The sequence below is a fragment of the Cetorhinus maximus genome, chromosome 15, assembly GCF_964194155.1.
Source record: "Cetorhinus maximus chromosome 15, sCetMax3.hap1.1, whole genome shotgun sequence".
In the NCBI taxonomy this organism is placed as follows: domain Eukaryota; kingdom Metazoa; phylum Chordata; class Chondrichthyes; order Lamniformes; family Cetorhinidae; genus Cetorhinus; species Cetorhinus maximus.
This window is the reverse complement of record NC_135893.1, coordinates 27,311,324-27,325,460: the sequence shown is the minus strand read 5'-3', so window position 1 is coordinate 27,325,460 and position 14,137 is coordinate 27,311,324. Positions and strand designations below refer to the sequence as shown.

The 14,137-nt window shown below is 43.2% G+C and overlaps 1 protein-coding gene across 2 annotated transcripts in view; it reads left to right on the top strand.

Annotated features, from left to right (window-relative positions):
• The window catches only part of LOC144690570 (alpha-1,3-galactosyltransferase 2-like), a 61,808-nt gene extending 54,409 nt beyond the window's left edge, over window positions 1-7,399 (top strand). For both annotated transcript variants that reach the window (XM_078558183.1, XM_078558184.1), the window contains 2 exons: window positions 1,227-1,364; window positions 6,236-7,399. In XM_078558183.1, the coding sequence (XP_078414309.1) occupies window positions 1,227-1,364; window positions 6,236-6,926 (829 nt within the window). In that variant the 3' untranslated portion in view covers window positions 6,927-7,399. The remainder of the gene's footprint in view (window positions 1-1,226; window positions 1,365-6,235) is intronic.
• Window positions 7,400-14,137: the final 6,738 nt, after the last annotated feature.

Sequence of the window (14,137 nt, the reverse complement as noted above, 5' to 3'; positions counted from 1 at the left end):
TAAACCTGGATGTTGACTTAGAGAAAATTAAACAGCACAGAAGTTGCAAGAAACTATGAGCTTAACATGTAGATTTTTAAAACATTGTATAAAACTCTTGAATAAAATTCCTGCACATTTAGAAACTTGTGTCATCTCTGCATAGATCCAATATATAAAACATGTAACAACCACTACTTAATCACGTTTAAATAGCTTCAGAGGTGAGCAGAAAAGGCTCCTACAATATTTTTCTTTTTGCTAGTAAGATCTAGGTTATCTTTCACCTCCAACAACCATTTCTCATCACAACATTCCTTGTTTTTATTTTGTCAATATTTCTATGCCCATTGCTCCTCTGAATTTTCTTCTTGTTTATTTTGCATTTCCCAAATATATCATTTCGCATGAGGCCTAGTGCAGCGATTCTGTCTGTAACTCCTCCTTTCCAAGTCTCGAACAGTTTATGTCCTTTGTTGCTTTCTTTCCACAATTTACCAGATTTCGAAACTCACATTGGCTTTCAGTGATTGTTTCCTGATGTTATTTTGAACTCTCTTTTGTCCTTTTGGTCCCCTGAACCCTACACTGTAGGCCTTGAACCCATGCTAATTGTAGCAATTAAGATTGTTCTCACAGCCGAGCTGAAGACTGGGATCTCAGACTAGAAATCAAAGGTGGAAACTTGTATTTAGAGACACAAACACTGTCTTTACTAAATCTTAAGCTTTGTAAACACTTTTTTCAAGTACTTCAGAAAATAATTGGAATGTAGGAACGCCACTGGCAATAAGTGATGTTAGACAAGTACAAGAGTAAAGAGAATAGAAAGATATACCGAAAGGCTGAGGTGAGATGGATGGAATGGAAGGGAACTCATGTGGAGTATAAACACCAGTACAAACCAGTTGGGCCGAATGTCCTGTTTCAATACTGTATCTTCAATGTAATGTAATTCTAGGTAACAACTCCCACAAGTGGAATAGTGCCTCAAAATACGAAGGCTCCTGATGGCTGTGCAGTTAGCCCTGCCAGAAAGTGCAGCTATATTGCAATAGGGCATGGCTCTGATATCTTTCATAGTCAATTAGCCTGTCATCTATCATTTAGTGGGATGACGGGGAGCTCCCAGGGCAGTCGTACTCCACATGTATCAGTGCCTGCTTGAGAAGAAGGGAGAGCATTGGAGGCAAGAACTGGGGAAGGAGAATGGTCTTTCTCATGGATATCTCTTTTTATCTCAATAGGGACAGAACTGATGTGCAGACTTGTACAAATTGGAAGGCGCCAATCATTTGGGATGGAACCTTCAATCCCATATATCATGATGCGATGTACAAGAAACAAAATATTGTTATTGGTCTCACGGTCTTTGCAGTTGGCAAGTATGTTGTAATTTGTGCAGTGTGAAGTACCATTATCAAACTCAGCATCAGTTGTATGACATTGCACAGTCATAGCCCTTTTGTCTTACAGAGTAGCTGTTAGTAAAAGAAAATCCATTATAGTGAAGATTGTGGTGCTGTAGAACCCACCCCGGTTACTTTGCTTCATAACTTCATAACAGCAAAACCTATGTTTCAACTTTCTGACAAGGATCATTAACCTGAAACTTTAGCTCTGTTTTTCTCTCTCCAGAGATGCTGCCTGACCTGCTGAGTATTCCCGACATCTTCTCTTTGCACTTTAGTGTCAAATTTCAGCTTACTTGCCAAATGTTTGAAAAAGTTTTCTATAGGCCAGTGAAGTGCAAACAAGCTATCACTCGGCCCATACTGACAAAGCCAAATGCACAGCCTGCCCGTGAGGAGGTTGCAAGTTCCCCACAGTGTGACCACTGCTCTTGGCTGGGGTAGCAGTTAAGGCTACAATTATAGCCTGAGCTCAGTCACGGTGTTCCTCTGTGCTGCTCTTTTCCTTTAATTTGCCTGAATCTGGAAAAGGAAACTGGATAAGTATTTGACTTTAAAGGAAGTGAGGGGAAGGACAGACAAATGGAATTTGAGTAGATGGATTCAGATTTGAATTTGGGACCTTTGGTGATCACTCCACGAGCTGGAATGCTTACAGACTTATTAATTAATTGATCTAGAATCGTCACAAATGTGTTGCCTCCTGTTCTATAGTTATCATTTTGATACTTTGGAAGATAAGGTTTTGCATTCTGAGCAAGAGGCATTCACAGGACATTAAAGGCAAGTCGATCAGATTGTAACTTTTTTCCAAAAAAATAAACAAATTTCATACAACCTAGAATGCCAAGGAATATAGAATATAAAAGCTAAGAGGTACTATGAACCTACATAAAACCTTAATGATATTTCAATTTGAGTACTGTATGCTATATATGGGCTCCACACCATAGGAAGATATTGAAGTTTTAGAGATGTATTGTATCAATACATTTTCACTAGGATACAGCCATGTACAAGGAAATGCAAATGAATGGACTCGGAAGTATGACATTCCCAGCATTGGCGCTAACAGTTTGAAGTCTTGGGAAAGCAAGGCTGAAGCACAATCCACAAGTTACACATTCCCTAAATCCTGACGCAGAGTAACAGGCCAGAACTCTAACCTCAAGATAACAAACTAAAGAATGAAACAAGTTGCAATTGCATAGTGCCTTTCACGTTCCTCAAAACGAATCAAAGTACACTGAATCCGACAAAGTTCTTCCTTGTTGGAGTCTCTTCGTGTAGGCAATCACAATAGTCAGTCTGCACATGACAAAGCCTTGCAAAGAGCAACTGAAATGATTGACCAGTGAATCAAGATTTATCACTACAATTAATTACTATTTAAATGGAGAGAGATTGCAGGACTCAGTGCTACAGAGGGATCTGGGTGTCCTGGTACATGAATCACAAAAAGTTATTATGCATGTATAGCAAGTGATTTGAAAGGTAAATGGAATGTTGGCATTTATTGCAAGGGGAATGGAATATAAAAGTAGGGATGTTTTACTGCAGCTATACAGGGCCTTAGTGAGACCATATCTGGAATACTGTGTACCGTTTTGGTCTCCTTATTTGAAAAAAATAATTGCATTTGAAATAGTTCAGAGATGCTTCACTCTAGGATGATGGGCTTATCTTATGAGGAAAGGTTGGACTGGCTGGGCCTGGATCTATTGAAGTTTAGAAGAATGAGGGGTGATCTTATTGCAACATATAAGATCCTGAGGGGATTTGATAGGGGAGATACCAGGAGGACGTTTCCTCTTGTGGGAGAGACTAGGACCAGGGGACACAGTTTAAGAATAAGGGGATGGAGATGAGAATTTTTTTTCTCTCAAAAAGTTGTTAGTCTGTGGAATTCTCTTCCCCAGAAAGCAGTGGAGGCTGGGCCTTTGAATTTATTCGAGGCAAAGTTAGACAAATTTTTGATAGATAAGGGAGTCGAGGGTAATGGGGGGCAGACAGAGTTGAGACACAGCCAGATCAACCGTTATTAAATGGCGGAGTGGCTTGAAGGACTGAATGACCAAGCCTGCTCCTATGTCCTATGTTCCTATCTGCTTTTGCTGATGTTGGTTGAGAGCAATTAAAGCAGAATACAGCAATGGTACTTCATTTGTATTTTCTCTTAAAGCACGGTTCTTTATCCAAGTCTGAAACACCAGGCTCAGAGGCATTGCTTTCAGTGACAGCAGCAATGAAAATGAAGCTATTATTATGGAGATGCTTAGAGTCTTGAGAAATGTGGCATGTTGAGCGTGATATTTAGTTATTAATCTGAAAACTAAGTTTATCCCTGAAAATCTGCCCAGGACTTTCAAATCTAAAAATGTAACAGCAATTAAGTATCTGCATCACACATGTTTTTCAGAATTCCTGTATTTGTACGAGAATGAAGTTGGAGTGAACACAAAAATAATAAGTCTGTCTAATCTTTGGCCAAGAACCTAGAGTATGAAAAGAGTCCCTCAGGAAAGCATTATTTTTGTAAAATTATTCCCACATACAGTGGAATTTCTAGAAATCGGAACCATTTGCAGCAGCCCCCAATAATCAGAGTAGACACAATCCAGGATGAATCAGCACAGCCGCAAGTTCCTTTGTGTGATGCTACAGTCTTATGAGCAGACAAAACCCTTCTTCGAAGCTAATGCCTTTTAGCAGCATTGAAATTTTCCATGGTAATGTAATTCCTTATACGAATGGCACTTTGCCAGATTCTAAATCTCATTCTGGTAAACGTAACTGGGTTGACTGTGATCAAGGCCTCTGATGTCCAGTTTTCCTACAAAATGGGTAAAGCAAAATACTAGGGAAAAATTTCTTTAAAAATAGAATTTAACTTATACAGTCTCTGTAAAGCTTTGGTCAGCTTGAGTAAAATATAATTTTTAAAAACATAAGGTTGAAATGTAAATCTGGCCGGGATATGACATACCGTCTGGTTTTTGTTGAGACAAATTGTGAATATTATTTTTAAAAATTTCCATTACCAGAAATCAAATATAAAGTTAAATTGAACACAAGAAAGAGCTTCATACCTTGCAAAGGGTGAGAAATGTCTGGGATAAACTGGCATAAACGACAGGAGGCACACTAAGGTTCATGATCTTGAGTTCTCAGCTCAGAGTACAACTCAAAAACAGGGCTGCAGCACTTTTTAAAAATTCATTCATGGGATGTGAGCTTCATTTTTGTTGCTTATCCCTAATTGCTATAACTGAAGGGACTTACTAGGTCATTTCGGAGGGCAGTTAAGAGTCAACCACACTGCTGTGTATCTGGAGTCACATGTAGGCCACTAAGGACACTAGTGAACCAGATGGGTTTTTATGACAATTGATAATAGTTTCATGGTCACCGTTACTGAGGCTAGCTTTCATTTCCATATTTTTTATGAATTGAATGTATTAATTAATTGAATTTAAATTCCACCAGCTGCTCTGGTGGGATTTGAAACTGGGTTCCTAGAACATAAGCCTGTGCCACTAGCCAAGTGACATTACAATATGCCACCATCTCCCCTTGTTGGGCTATTTAGAAGGATAAAGTTGGAGCCTGAGGGCGTGAGATTTAGGAGAGTTATGGTACCCTTCAGAGCGTAGGCCCCTGTTGAGAACAAGGGCCATATTGAGGAAAACATAATCTCCAGTTTTTGCTGGCTTGGGGAGGTCCACGTCATGCAGGAAGCTTGGCAGCTTTAGCTGGGGGGCGGTGGGGGTGGGTGAACCTCTTTTGTGAGCCCCCTGAGCCCACATCTCCCCCAAGGTCACTCTCTTCCCCGAAGCTCTTGAACCCAGTCCCTCGTCCTCCTTGCCGGGGCTAGGGTTGACAGGCTCTGGCTAGACCCCAACCCCAGACTGACCTAGGCTCCTTGGCATTGTGGGACTGCCTGTAACCCGAGCAGTGGCAACCACTCCTGGTGGCGCTGCTGGGACTACAGTGCTGCCAGCCAGCCGATTGGCTGGCAGCTCTCGCGGAGGGACTTCTTACTGAGAGATGGGTGGAAGTCTCACCTTGTGCTGCTCCCAGCATTAAATTGCTGCTGGGCAGTCATCAGGATTGTGGGCGGGGGGCTCCCCCACCCCGACATTTTAGTTTTTAGGGGAGGGGTGCAGGCACCATGTAAAATCCAGCCCGATGTGTAGATCATATTGCCAGGATGGGCGGGTGGGGCGCGTGGATTGGGGTGGTGGTCTATGTATGGTTCACATGTGGTCCACGGACCATAATGTGGACACTCCTGCTTTAGGATGCTAGAGTAGGAAATATGTAAGGTGGATTTAAGATGTACTTTCAGTTGCCTTTTCTTTGTGGTAGCATGGTATTTCTTTTTTGTTAGTCATGAGTATTGAGTGTCGTTTTAGTATACAGAGCATCCAAGTGCCAGCTTGGCCCCTGGCCACAAATGTGTGCGTTAAAATGCATTCACTCAAATGCCCCGTTCTCTAGGTGGCTGCTGGGTAGGCTTTCTGGTAATTGGAAAATTTGAACACATCGATTTGACTGAAAATGTGCCTTTACAAGTGCACTCTGATTTTGGACAGGGACCCCTTGCAGTCCCAGTATTAAAATTTCTAGTCCCTGGGGTGATGCGGTCATGGTTGCATTGCACCCCAAGTATTAACACTAGCTTGTGCGCCAAGATCAGGAGCTCTGCATTCCAAAATGAGCCAACATCTTAAAAGATTAAGATAAAACTGGGGGTGGGGGGTACGCTGGGGGTGAGGAAGAGTGTGTGGGTGTGTTTGTGTGACGAATACTTTTAGGAGAACGTGCATGTTTGCATATTTCAGGTATCTGGACATGTACTTGGAGAGTTTCCTGGTGTCAGCCGATGAACACTTCATGCCGGGATTCTCAGTTATCTACTACGTGTTTGTGGATGACCTGCTGAAGCTTGAAAGGCTGAGGCCAAGTGTAAGGCGGAAAATCGAGAGGTTTCAAGTTGAAAGGCACAAGCGGTGGCAAGACATCTCTATGTATCGTATGAAGTTAATCAGCAGGCTGATTGAGGACCGCATCAAGCACGAAGCTAACTATGTGTTCTGCTTTGACGTGGATCAGAGATTCCAAGGTCGCTTTGGCACAGAAGTGCTGAGTGAGTCGGTGGCTCTCCTGCATGCCTGGTTCTACAGAAGGCCAAAGTTCATGTACACCTATGACCGTAACCCCCAATCTGCGGCTTACCTGGGTGATGAGGGGGATTTCTACTATCACGCGGCCGTGTTCGGTGGAACTTGGCAGAGCGTCAAGAACCTGACGGAGACCTGCGACCGGGGGATCATGCAGGACAAGCAGAAAAATGTGGAGGCTCTTTGGCACGATGAGAGCCACCTCAATAAGTTCCTCTGGCTGCATAAACCCACCAAAGTCCTATCACCAGAATACTGCTGGGACCCAACGATTGGATGGCGACGAGATATCCACGTGGTCAGACTGCTGTGGGCTGAGAAACAGTATGACATCAGTCGACAAATTAACTAGGCATTTAGAAAATAATTTCTACTGATTTTAATGTTGGGTGTTCCTTGAATTTTCCCTTGCTTCTCTCTCCTAAACCGGTGCAACGTGTGTTAGGTGCATGGTGAAGCTGGTCGCACAATGTGCCTTAATACCATCCCCACCCCATCTCCCGGCAAGCTCAAAAGATCATACCCAATTGCATCAGTGCTGTATGGAAGAATGGTTTCTAAATTCTGACTTTGCGTCAAGCAAATTAATATAAATAAACTGTATAGATTAAAATTAAGGGCTTTAACTAAGTATTGCAGCTGTTTTTAAAACTTAATTTGTGCATTATGTTTACAAAGCCCCATTGAGGCTAGCACTGACCTTCAGTTATAAATTGGCTTCTCCGTTTTAGTATCATTGACTGTAGTGTGTAAATAATTTCTTATTTTAGAGGGTAGAGAAAACTGTATATTTGGCTTGAGAGATGAATGAATTTTTAATTCTGCCCAAGATGTTTGTTTTTGAATAACGTGCATTTTCTTCAGCTGTTTACGATTGTTTTCCCCCTTTCCCTCATCTGGCGAGTAGATTAGCCACAGGGCCTGATCTTTACTGGGGTAGGTTTACCAAGCCCGGGGTTGTGGAGGGGAAAGGAGTTTCCCGGAACTCGATGGCGTGCGTTTCCAGCAGATTCCCTGCCCAGAAGTTGGCCTGATTGACGGGCAGGTTTGGCTCCCTACCAGAAGAGGCTGCACCCAAGGAGCAGGAAGGCTTGGAGAGTCAAGCAGTCAATCGCGGGGGGGGGGAGCATAGTGGGTGGTAGGGGAAGTGGATCAGTGATCAGCGGTAGCTGTGCTTTCAGCTGCCTGACCCCACAGCTCAGAATTCCCTCCCTGAACCTCTTCACCTCTCTTCCTCCTTTTAAGACACTCCTTAAAACCAAACTCTTTGACCAAACAATTAGTCATCTATCTTGACATCCCCCATTTTGGTTCAGTGTCAAAATTTGATTAGTAACCCTCATGTTATCAGTGCTTTGGGACATTTTACTATGTTAAAAGTGCTATGTAAATCTAAATTGTTGGAGGAGAGGTGGATGGGGTTCAAACATGAGGACGGAAGCAAGCTGGCTGAATTGGAGGGGTTGGGGGGAGTACTCTTCCTCCTCCTGGCCCATAAGCAATGCTGGATGGGCACTTGCTTCATCTATGCTCTGAAAAATGGCAGTTCTGAGAATGTGATAGGATTACTGGAAATGGTAGTTGGAAAAAAAAAATGCTGGGGCTGTGACTCTTTGGCAACATGTTGCTATCTGGCTCTTGCACTCTCTGCATTGCTTGGTGCTTGTCAGCTGTGGCTCAGTTCATAGCACCCTCGCCTTTGAATCAGAGGGTTGTGGGTTCATATCCCACTCCCGGAAACCAAGAACTGTGATTGTACTCGAAAAGAGTTGCAATTTCCCCTCTGCATTGCTTGCACGCGCTCTCTATCGCTCACATGCTCTGCCTGCTGGTGGTCAAGATTAGGTTGTGTAAGGGTTGTTATCTAGGTAAGGACATGACTCAGTCGAACATTCTGGTACAATCCTTTCCTCAGCCTGGTGAGATCAAATGCCCTAGCAAGAGATGAGTAGAAATGTGATCTCATGGGCTGGGAGCTAGAGTGGGTGAGACACCCACCAGCCCCCTAGATGTAAGGTATATAAACAGGCACTCGAGCCTAAAGTACATCAGACAAGGGAGAGATTTCCAAGATGGGTTCCCCCTGTCTTTGGCCTTACATCCTGGTTAGCTCAAGAGGACAGAGCAGAAGAGACTGCCACTACCAGTTGTGATCAGCATCACTTTGCTTCATCTGTCTGTTAGTCTGATCCGGGACCAGTAAACTGTCCTCGCCTGTTAAGGATTATATGTTTACTGTCGATTTAGCTTATATGTTGTATCTAAACTATTGCTTTTTAATAAACTGTTATAAACTATTTGAGACATTGACTACCTTTTTTTGGGGGCGATCGGTGATTCTCGGAACAAATCTTACAGTGGTGTCAGAAATGGAGTTCACAGTGGTCGGGATTATAAGGATTGGGTTGCGAGGAGCAACAGTCTGAGTTAAGCATGTGAGTATTGTGAGACTGGTTAAAAAAAATCTCAGGAGGGTTTTGGTTTAGCAAAGCCAGAACTATAAAGACATTTGCATTTTACAGGAAACAGCTGACAGCCTAGTGGAAAAAACAAGGCTGCCCCAGGCAAAAGATATCCTGAGAATTTTTGAAGGGTGTGATGGTAATAAGTATATTCTCGGTAAAATTTCTACGGATATCCAGAAATGCAAGCTTAAACTTGAGAAATGCCAGAATAAATTGGCCTGCAGGGCACATGTGTATGTCTTGCAGTTAAGTACGAAAGAAGACTTGATGGAACAGTAGACAAGTTAACACAAGAAAGTGATAGCAGAATCCACAGTCAGTTATGCACAATTAGTTATGGTGGGAACATGAACAGGGAGCACCTAACGGAGCATGTTATACAAGGAGAAAAACCAGATCAAATACTGGACAAAAACATTGGGTTACAGGCAAGAAAATACCAGACTAAGTGAGGAGTTAGAAGATGCAAAGGGGGCTTTAAGGGAATTGATCCAGACCAAACTATTGCCTCCCCTTAGTACCCTGTGTTTAGCTAAAATGCGGCAGCCTCAGGCACACATTGGCCAACCATGGGAAGTGGCAGCTGCTGTCTCCAAAACCAGGTCAAGTGACCCTTGCCCCTGTTAGGACAACATGGGAGAAGAGGCTACCCCTGCCTTTCCCATGCAAGGCTGATGGGGTGGATGGGTGAATGCTGGTGTGTGTATTCACTCAGGCCCAAGTAACAGGCCAGCCTAGGCCCAAGACTGAAAGGAATAGGGATGGCAAATGACTGCCCACACCCACTGAGGGTGAGGGGGAGTCAACCACCACAACCACACATGGGTCCCTTACCCCACCCTCCTGTTGAGGTCAAGGCTCTAAAGGAGCAGCTGGGATGTGGATAGATATTAACACTCGATCCCTTTCTCCCACATCGCAGTGGGAGGTTTCTAAGGTCACCCACCTGGAATTGGAAAGGGATGACCGAAGCCTTGACCGAATCCAAAGATATTAGCGGATGTGCTCCCGTAATGCACACTGCTGAGATTGTACCAAATGTTTGAGCCACTGTCAAGTCACTGTTAAAGCAGAGTGTTATTCACAAACATCAAGTAGAAAAATCAATTTGAGGAAGAAGCTTAGAAGCAATTGGAGGTTAATCTAAAATACTGCCTTCCCCGATGAGAATGTTTTCCTCTGAATTTGATAATGTTACTAATGAGTTTTGTTTTCAATATCTGAGGATAAAAATTTGTGCATGATTGAAAAGGTAGCAAGGCTTAAGAAAACACTTGAACATGGTGTTTTGTTCATCTTCAAATGGAGAAAACATTTACAAGAAGTGACACAATTGCAGGCGTCAATGAATGTTTTGCCCAACCTTCAGTACCAACAGGCAGAGAGGTTCACTCTGCTGACTGTGTTTTGTAAAATTCACTGTGCAGCAACTTTGTATTGCTGAGTTCAAATTTATATATAGGGCATCATTAAATTTGAATTTTTAAATTGACAGATACGATTGAACCAATTAACCCATTGGCCTCCTGAGCAGAGTCACGATAGCTTATTTTCCTTTCAGAAATTCAATTGGCTCTTCAGGGAAATAAACCTGTAGGGCTCTGGAGAGAGAGAGAGAGAGAGAGTGGTGGGATGGGACTGGCTGGACTGCTCTACAGAAAGCCAGCATGAACACAATAGACCAAATAGCTTCCTCAAGGGGAGACATCGGCACAGCAGTAAGGTCACTGAGCTTGTAATCCAGGGGCCAAGCTAATGCTCTGGGGACGCAGGTTCAAATCCCATCACAGCAGCTGGGTGGAATTTAAATATAATTAATAAAACCTAGAATTGAAAACTAGTCACAGTAATAGTGACCATGAAACTATCAAGGATTGTCATAAAACCCCATCTGGTTCACTAACGCCCTTTAGGGAAGGAAATCTGCTGTCCTTACTTGGTCTGTGACTCTAGACCCACAGCAATGTGGTTAACTCTTAACTGCCCTCTAAAATGACCTAGAAAGACACCTGGTTCCAGGGTAAAACCTCCCATGAAAAGAATAAATGATCTGTGCTGTAATAACTCTATGACTCTATATAATTTGTTCAACATGTGGAAATGCATGGTGAATTTGAACTGAAGAATGTGAATTCAGCTCATGCTCAGCTACTTAACAACAGCGCAATGTAAAATGGTTAATGTGGCCAAGATAGATTAAGTTTCACAAAGACTGTTATTGAGGCAAAGACATGGCTCTAGCACAGGCCCTGGTACAAGATATTCCTAAACTGGATAAGTGTGGGTCTCAAGCTCCATATCTAAATGAATTGTCTGAGTAAGGATAGCATGAAGTAAGAGATGAGTAAACGGGTGAGCTCATGGTCTAGGGACTGGAATTTGGGAAGATGAGGCACCTGTCAGCCCCTAGAAACAAGATATTTAAAGAGGCACTTGGGTGGTAAAAGGTACATCAGACAAGGACAAGCTTTCTGAGGTGCATCCACACTGTCTTTGGCTTCACACCCAGGTTAGCTCAAGAAGACAGCTGGGAGACCAGCATCACTTTGCTTCATCTGCCCATTTGTCCGATCTGGGACCATTCTCACCTGTCACAGGTCATATGTCTAATCCATCTATTTAGCTTATATATCTTGTCTGAACTATTGCTTCTCAATAAACTGTTTTAAACCACTTGTACTTGAGCTCCTTTTTTTTGGTAACCCGTGACTCATGAATCAAATTTTAGACACACCAGTTCTTGCCTCCCTTTAACAGTCGGGTTCTCCGAGGTGAGGGAAATCCGGCCAACCAGCATTAAAGCCAGAAAAGAGAGAAAATAAGAGGCATGCAGCCTCATCAAAAACATTTAAATAAACAATCTGCTTTCTGGGAGTGGGTTGGTTTCCTGATCTTCTCCCACCTTTGTTAAAACCGGAGGTGTGCGGGTTCAAGGCGGCTTGGGTTTAAGATTTACCAAAAAATTTAACATCTCACTCAATCCAAACCCAGCTTTTTTGGGCTATAGTCACCCTCATATTGTGTAGAAGGTAGGCAGAGTTAAGGAGGGGCAGTTTAGCCCAGTTTCTCTCTCCTGATTGTGACTCAGTAACTCCTGCTCAGATTGTATGTAAGCATATATCTGGTGAGGTTTGTGTTCTGTTGTGGAGCCCTGATTCAGGGATGATGTCAGGAAGCACTTCTTCACACAAAGACTGATAGATTTTTACTAGGTAAGACTATTAATGTTTACTGAACCAAGGCAGGTACATTGAGTTTTTATTTTATTCTTTCATGGGATGTGGGCGTGGTTGGCAAGGCCAGCATTTCTTGCCCATCCCTAATTGCCCTTGAGAAGGTGCTGGTGAGCAGCTTCTTTTGAACTACTGCAGTCTGTATTGCATAGGTACACCCACAGTGCTCCCGTGAAAGAAGTTGCAGGATTTTGGCCCAGTGACAGTAAAGGAATAGCGATGTATTTCCAAGTCAGGATGGTGTGTGTCTTGGAGGGAAACTTGTAGGTGGTGGTGTTTCCAAGCATCTGCTGCGCTTGTCCTTCTCGGTGATAGAGTTTTGGGGTCTGGAAGGTTTTGTTGAAGGAGCCTTGGTGAGTTAGGATGTGGGGCTGGTTATCTTATGAGGAAAGGTTGAACAAGCTGGGCCTGTATCCATTGGAGTTTAGAAGAATGAGAGGTGATCTTATTGAAACATATAAGATCCTGAGGGGACTTGACAGGGTGGGTGCTGTAAGGATTTTTCCCCTTGTGGGAGAGACTAGAACTAGGGGACACAGTTTAAAAATAAGGGGTCTCCCATTTAAGACGGAGATGAGGAGAAATTTTTTCTCTGCGGGCCGTGAGTCTTTGGAACTCTCTTCCCCAGAAAGTGATGGAGTTGGGTCATTGAATATTTTTAAAGCAGAAACGGGTGGTGTGGAAGAATAAAATACATCTACAGGTCAACTAAGGGTTAAACAGTTAGCACCATAGTGGAATACTACAGCACAGTTCCCTCTTTTGTTCTAGCAGGCACACCTGCAGCTGCCAGCTAATTGAGCAGGAGGGGAGAAAGGGGAGTGTCATGGGCAGGCTTCCTGGAGTCCTTGAGACGGGGCTGGGATGTCTGCCCCCAACACAAGGAGACAGGATCAAGCAATGGTCATCTGTTCTCTAGAGTGTACACCCCCTAGCACTAAAGATAAGGTCAAGCATGGTTATCTATTCTCTGTCTCACTTTTTATTACTACGTGAGCTTCCCCCAATATCCTGTATAGTCATAAACTTAGAATAGACTAATTGCGTGACAATGATTCTCAATGTAATTGATCATTGAAAGTTAGACAGTCTTATCACCTTCAAGCTCTTTGATATGTACAACTTCTACTATAAATACGTGTGTGCTCTGATGCTTCCTCAGAGTGTCAGCTAGCTCCATTGTATGCTGCTGGGCTCTCCGTGATATCACGATTTAATAAAGGCTTCCGAGACAAACCACCTGGGTCTGAGTGTTCACTCCGATTTCCGCGACAGATGGAAATGAAAGGGTATCAGGGATAAGCGGGAATGTGGAGTTGAGGCCACAGTGACATCAGCCATCATCTTATTGAATGGTGTAGCAGGCTCAAGGGGCTGAATGACTTACTCCTGCTCCTAATTCATATGCTCGTATGCTGCAGTGCATCTTGTATATAGTACACGCTGCTCCCATTGTGTGTTGGTGGTGGAGTGATTGAAGGTTTAACTTGGTGGTTGGTGTGCCATTTAAATGGGCTGCTTTATCCTGGGTGCTGTTGATTTTCTTAAGATACAGATGGCCATGATCTAACTGAATGATGGAACAGACTCAAGGGGATGAATGGCCTATTTCTGTTCACTCTGTATTTAGTCTCCATGTGGAGAAATGCCATTTTTGTGAAGGTTGGTGACATTGATGGAACCAGACCGCGGCAGCACACTTCAATTATGATGGGGACATTGTACAGTCTTTTTAGATTAATGACCTTTCTCATCCATACAGTATCCATCCTGTGAACTCCATGTATGTCAAAGGGTTCAGAGCACCACAGAGTCATTGACTATGAAGTCAATTTCAATAAAGAATGTCATCATTAAAAGCCACA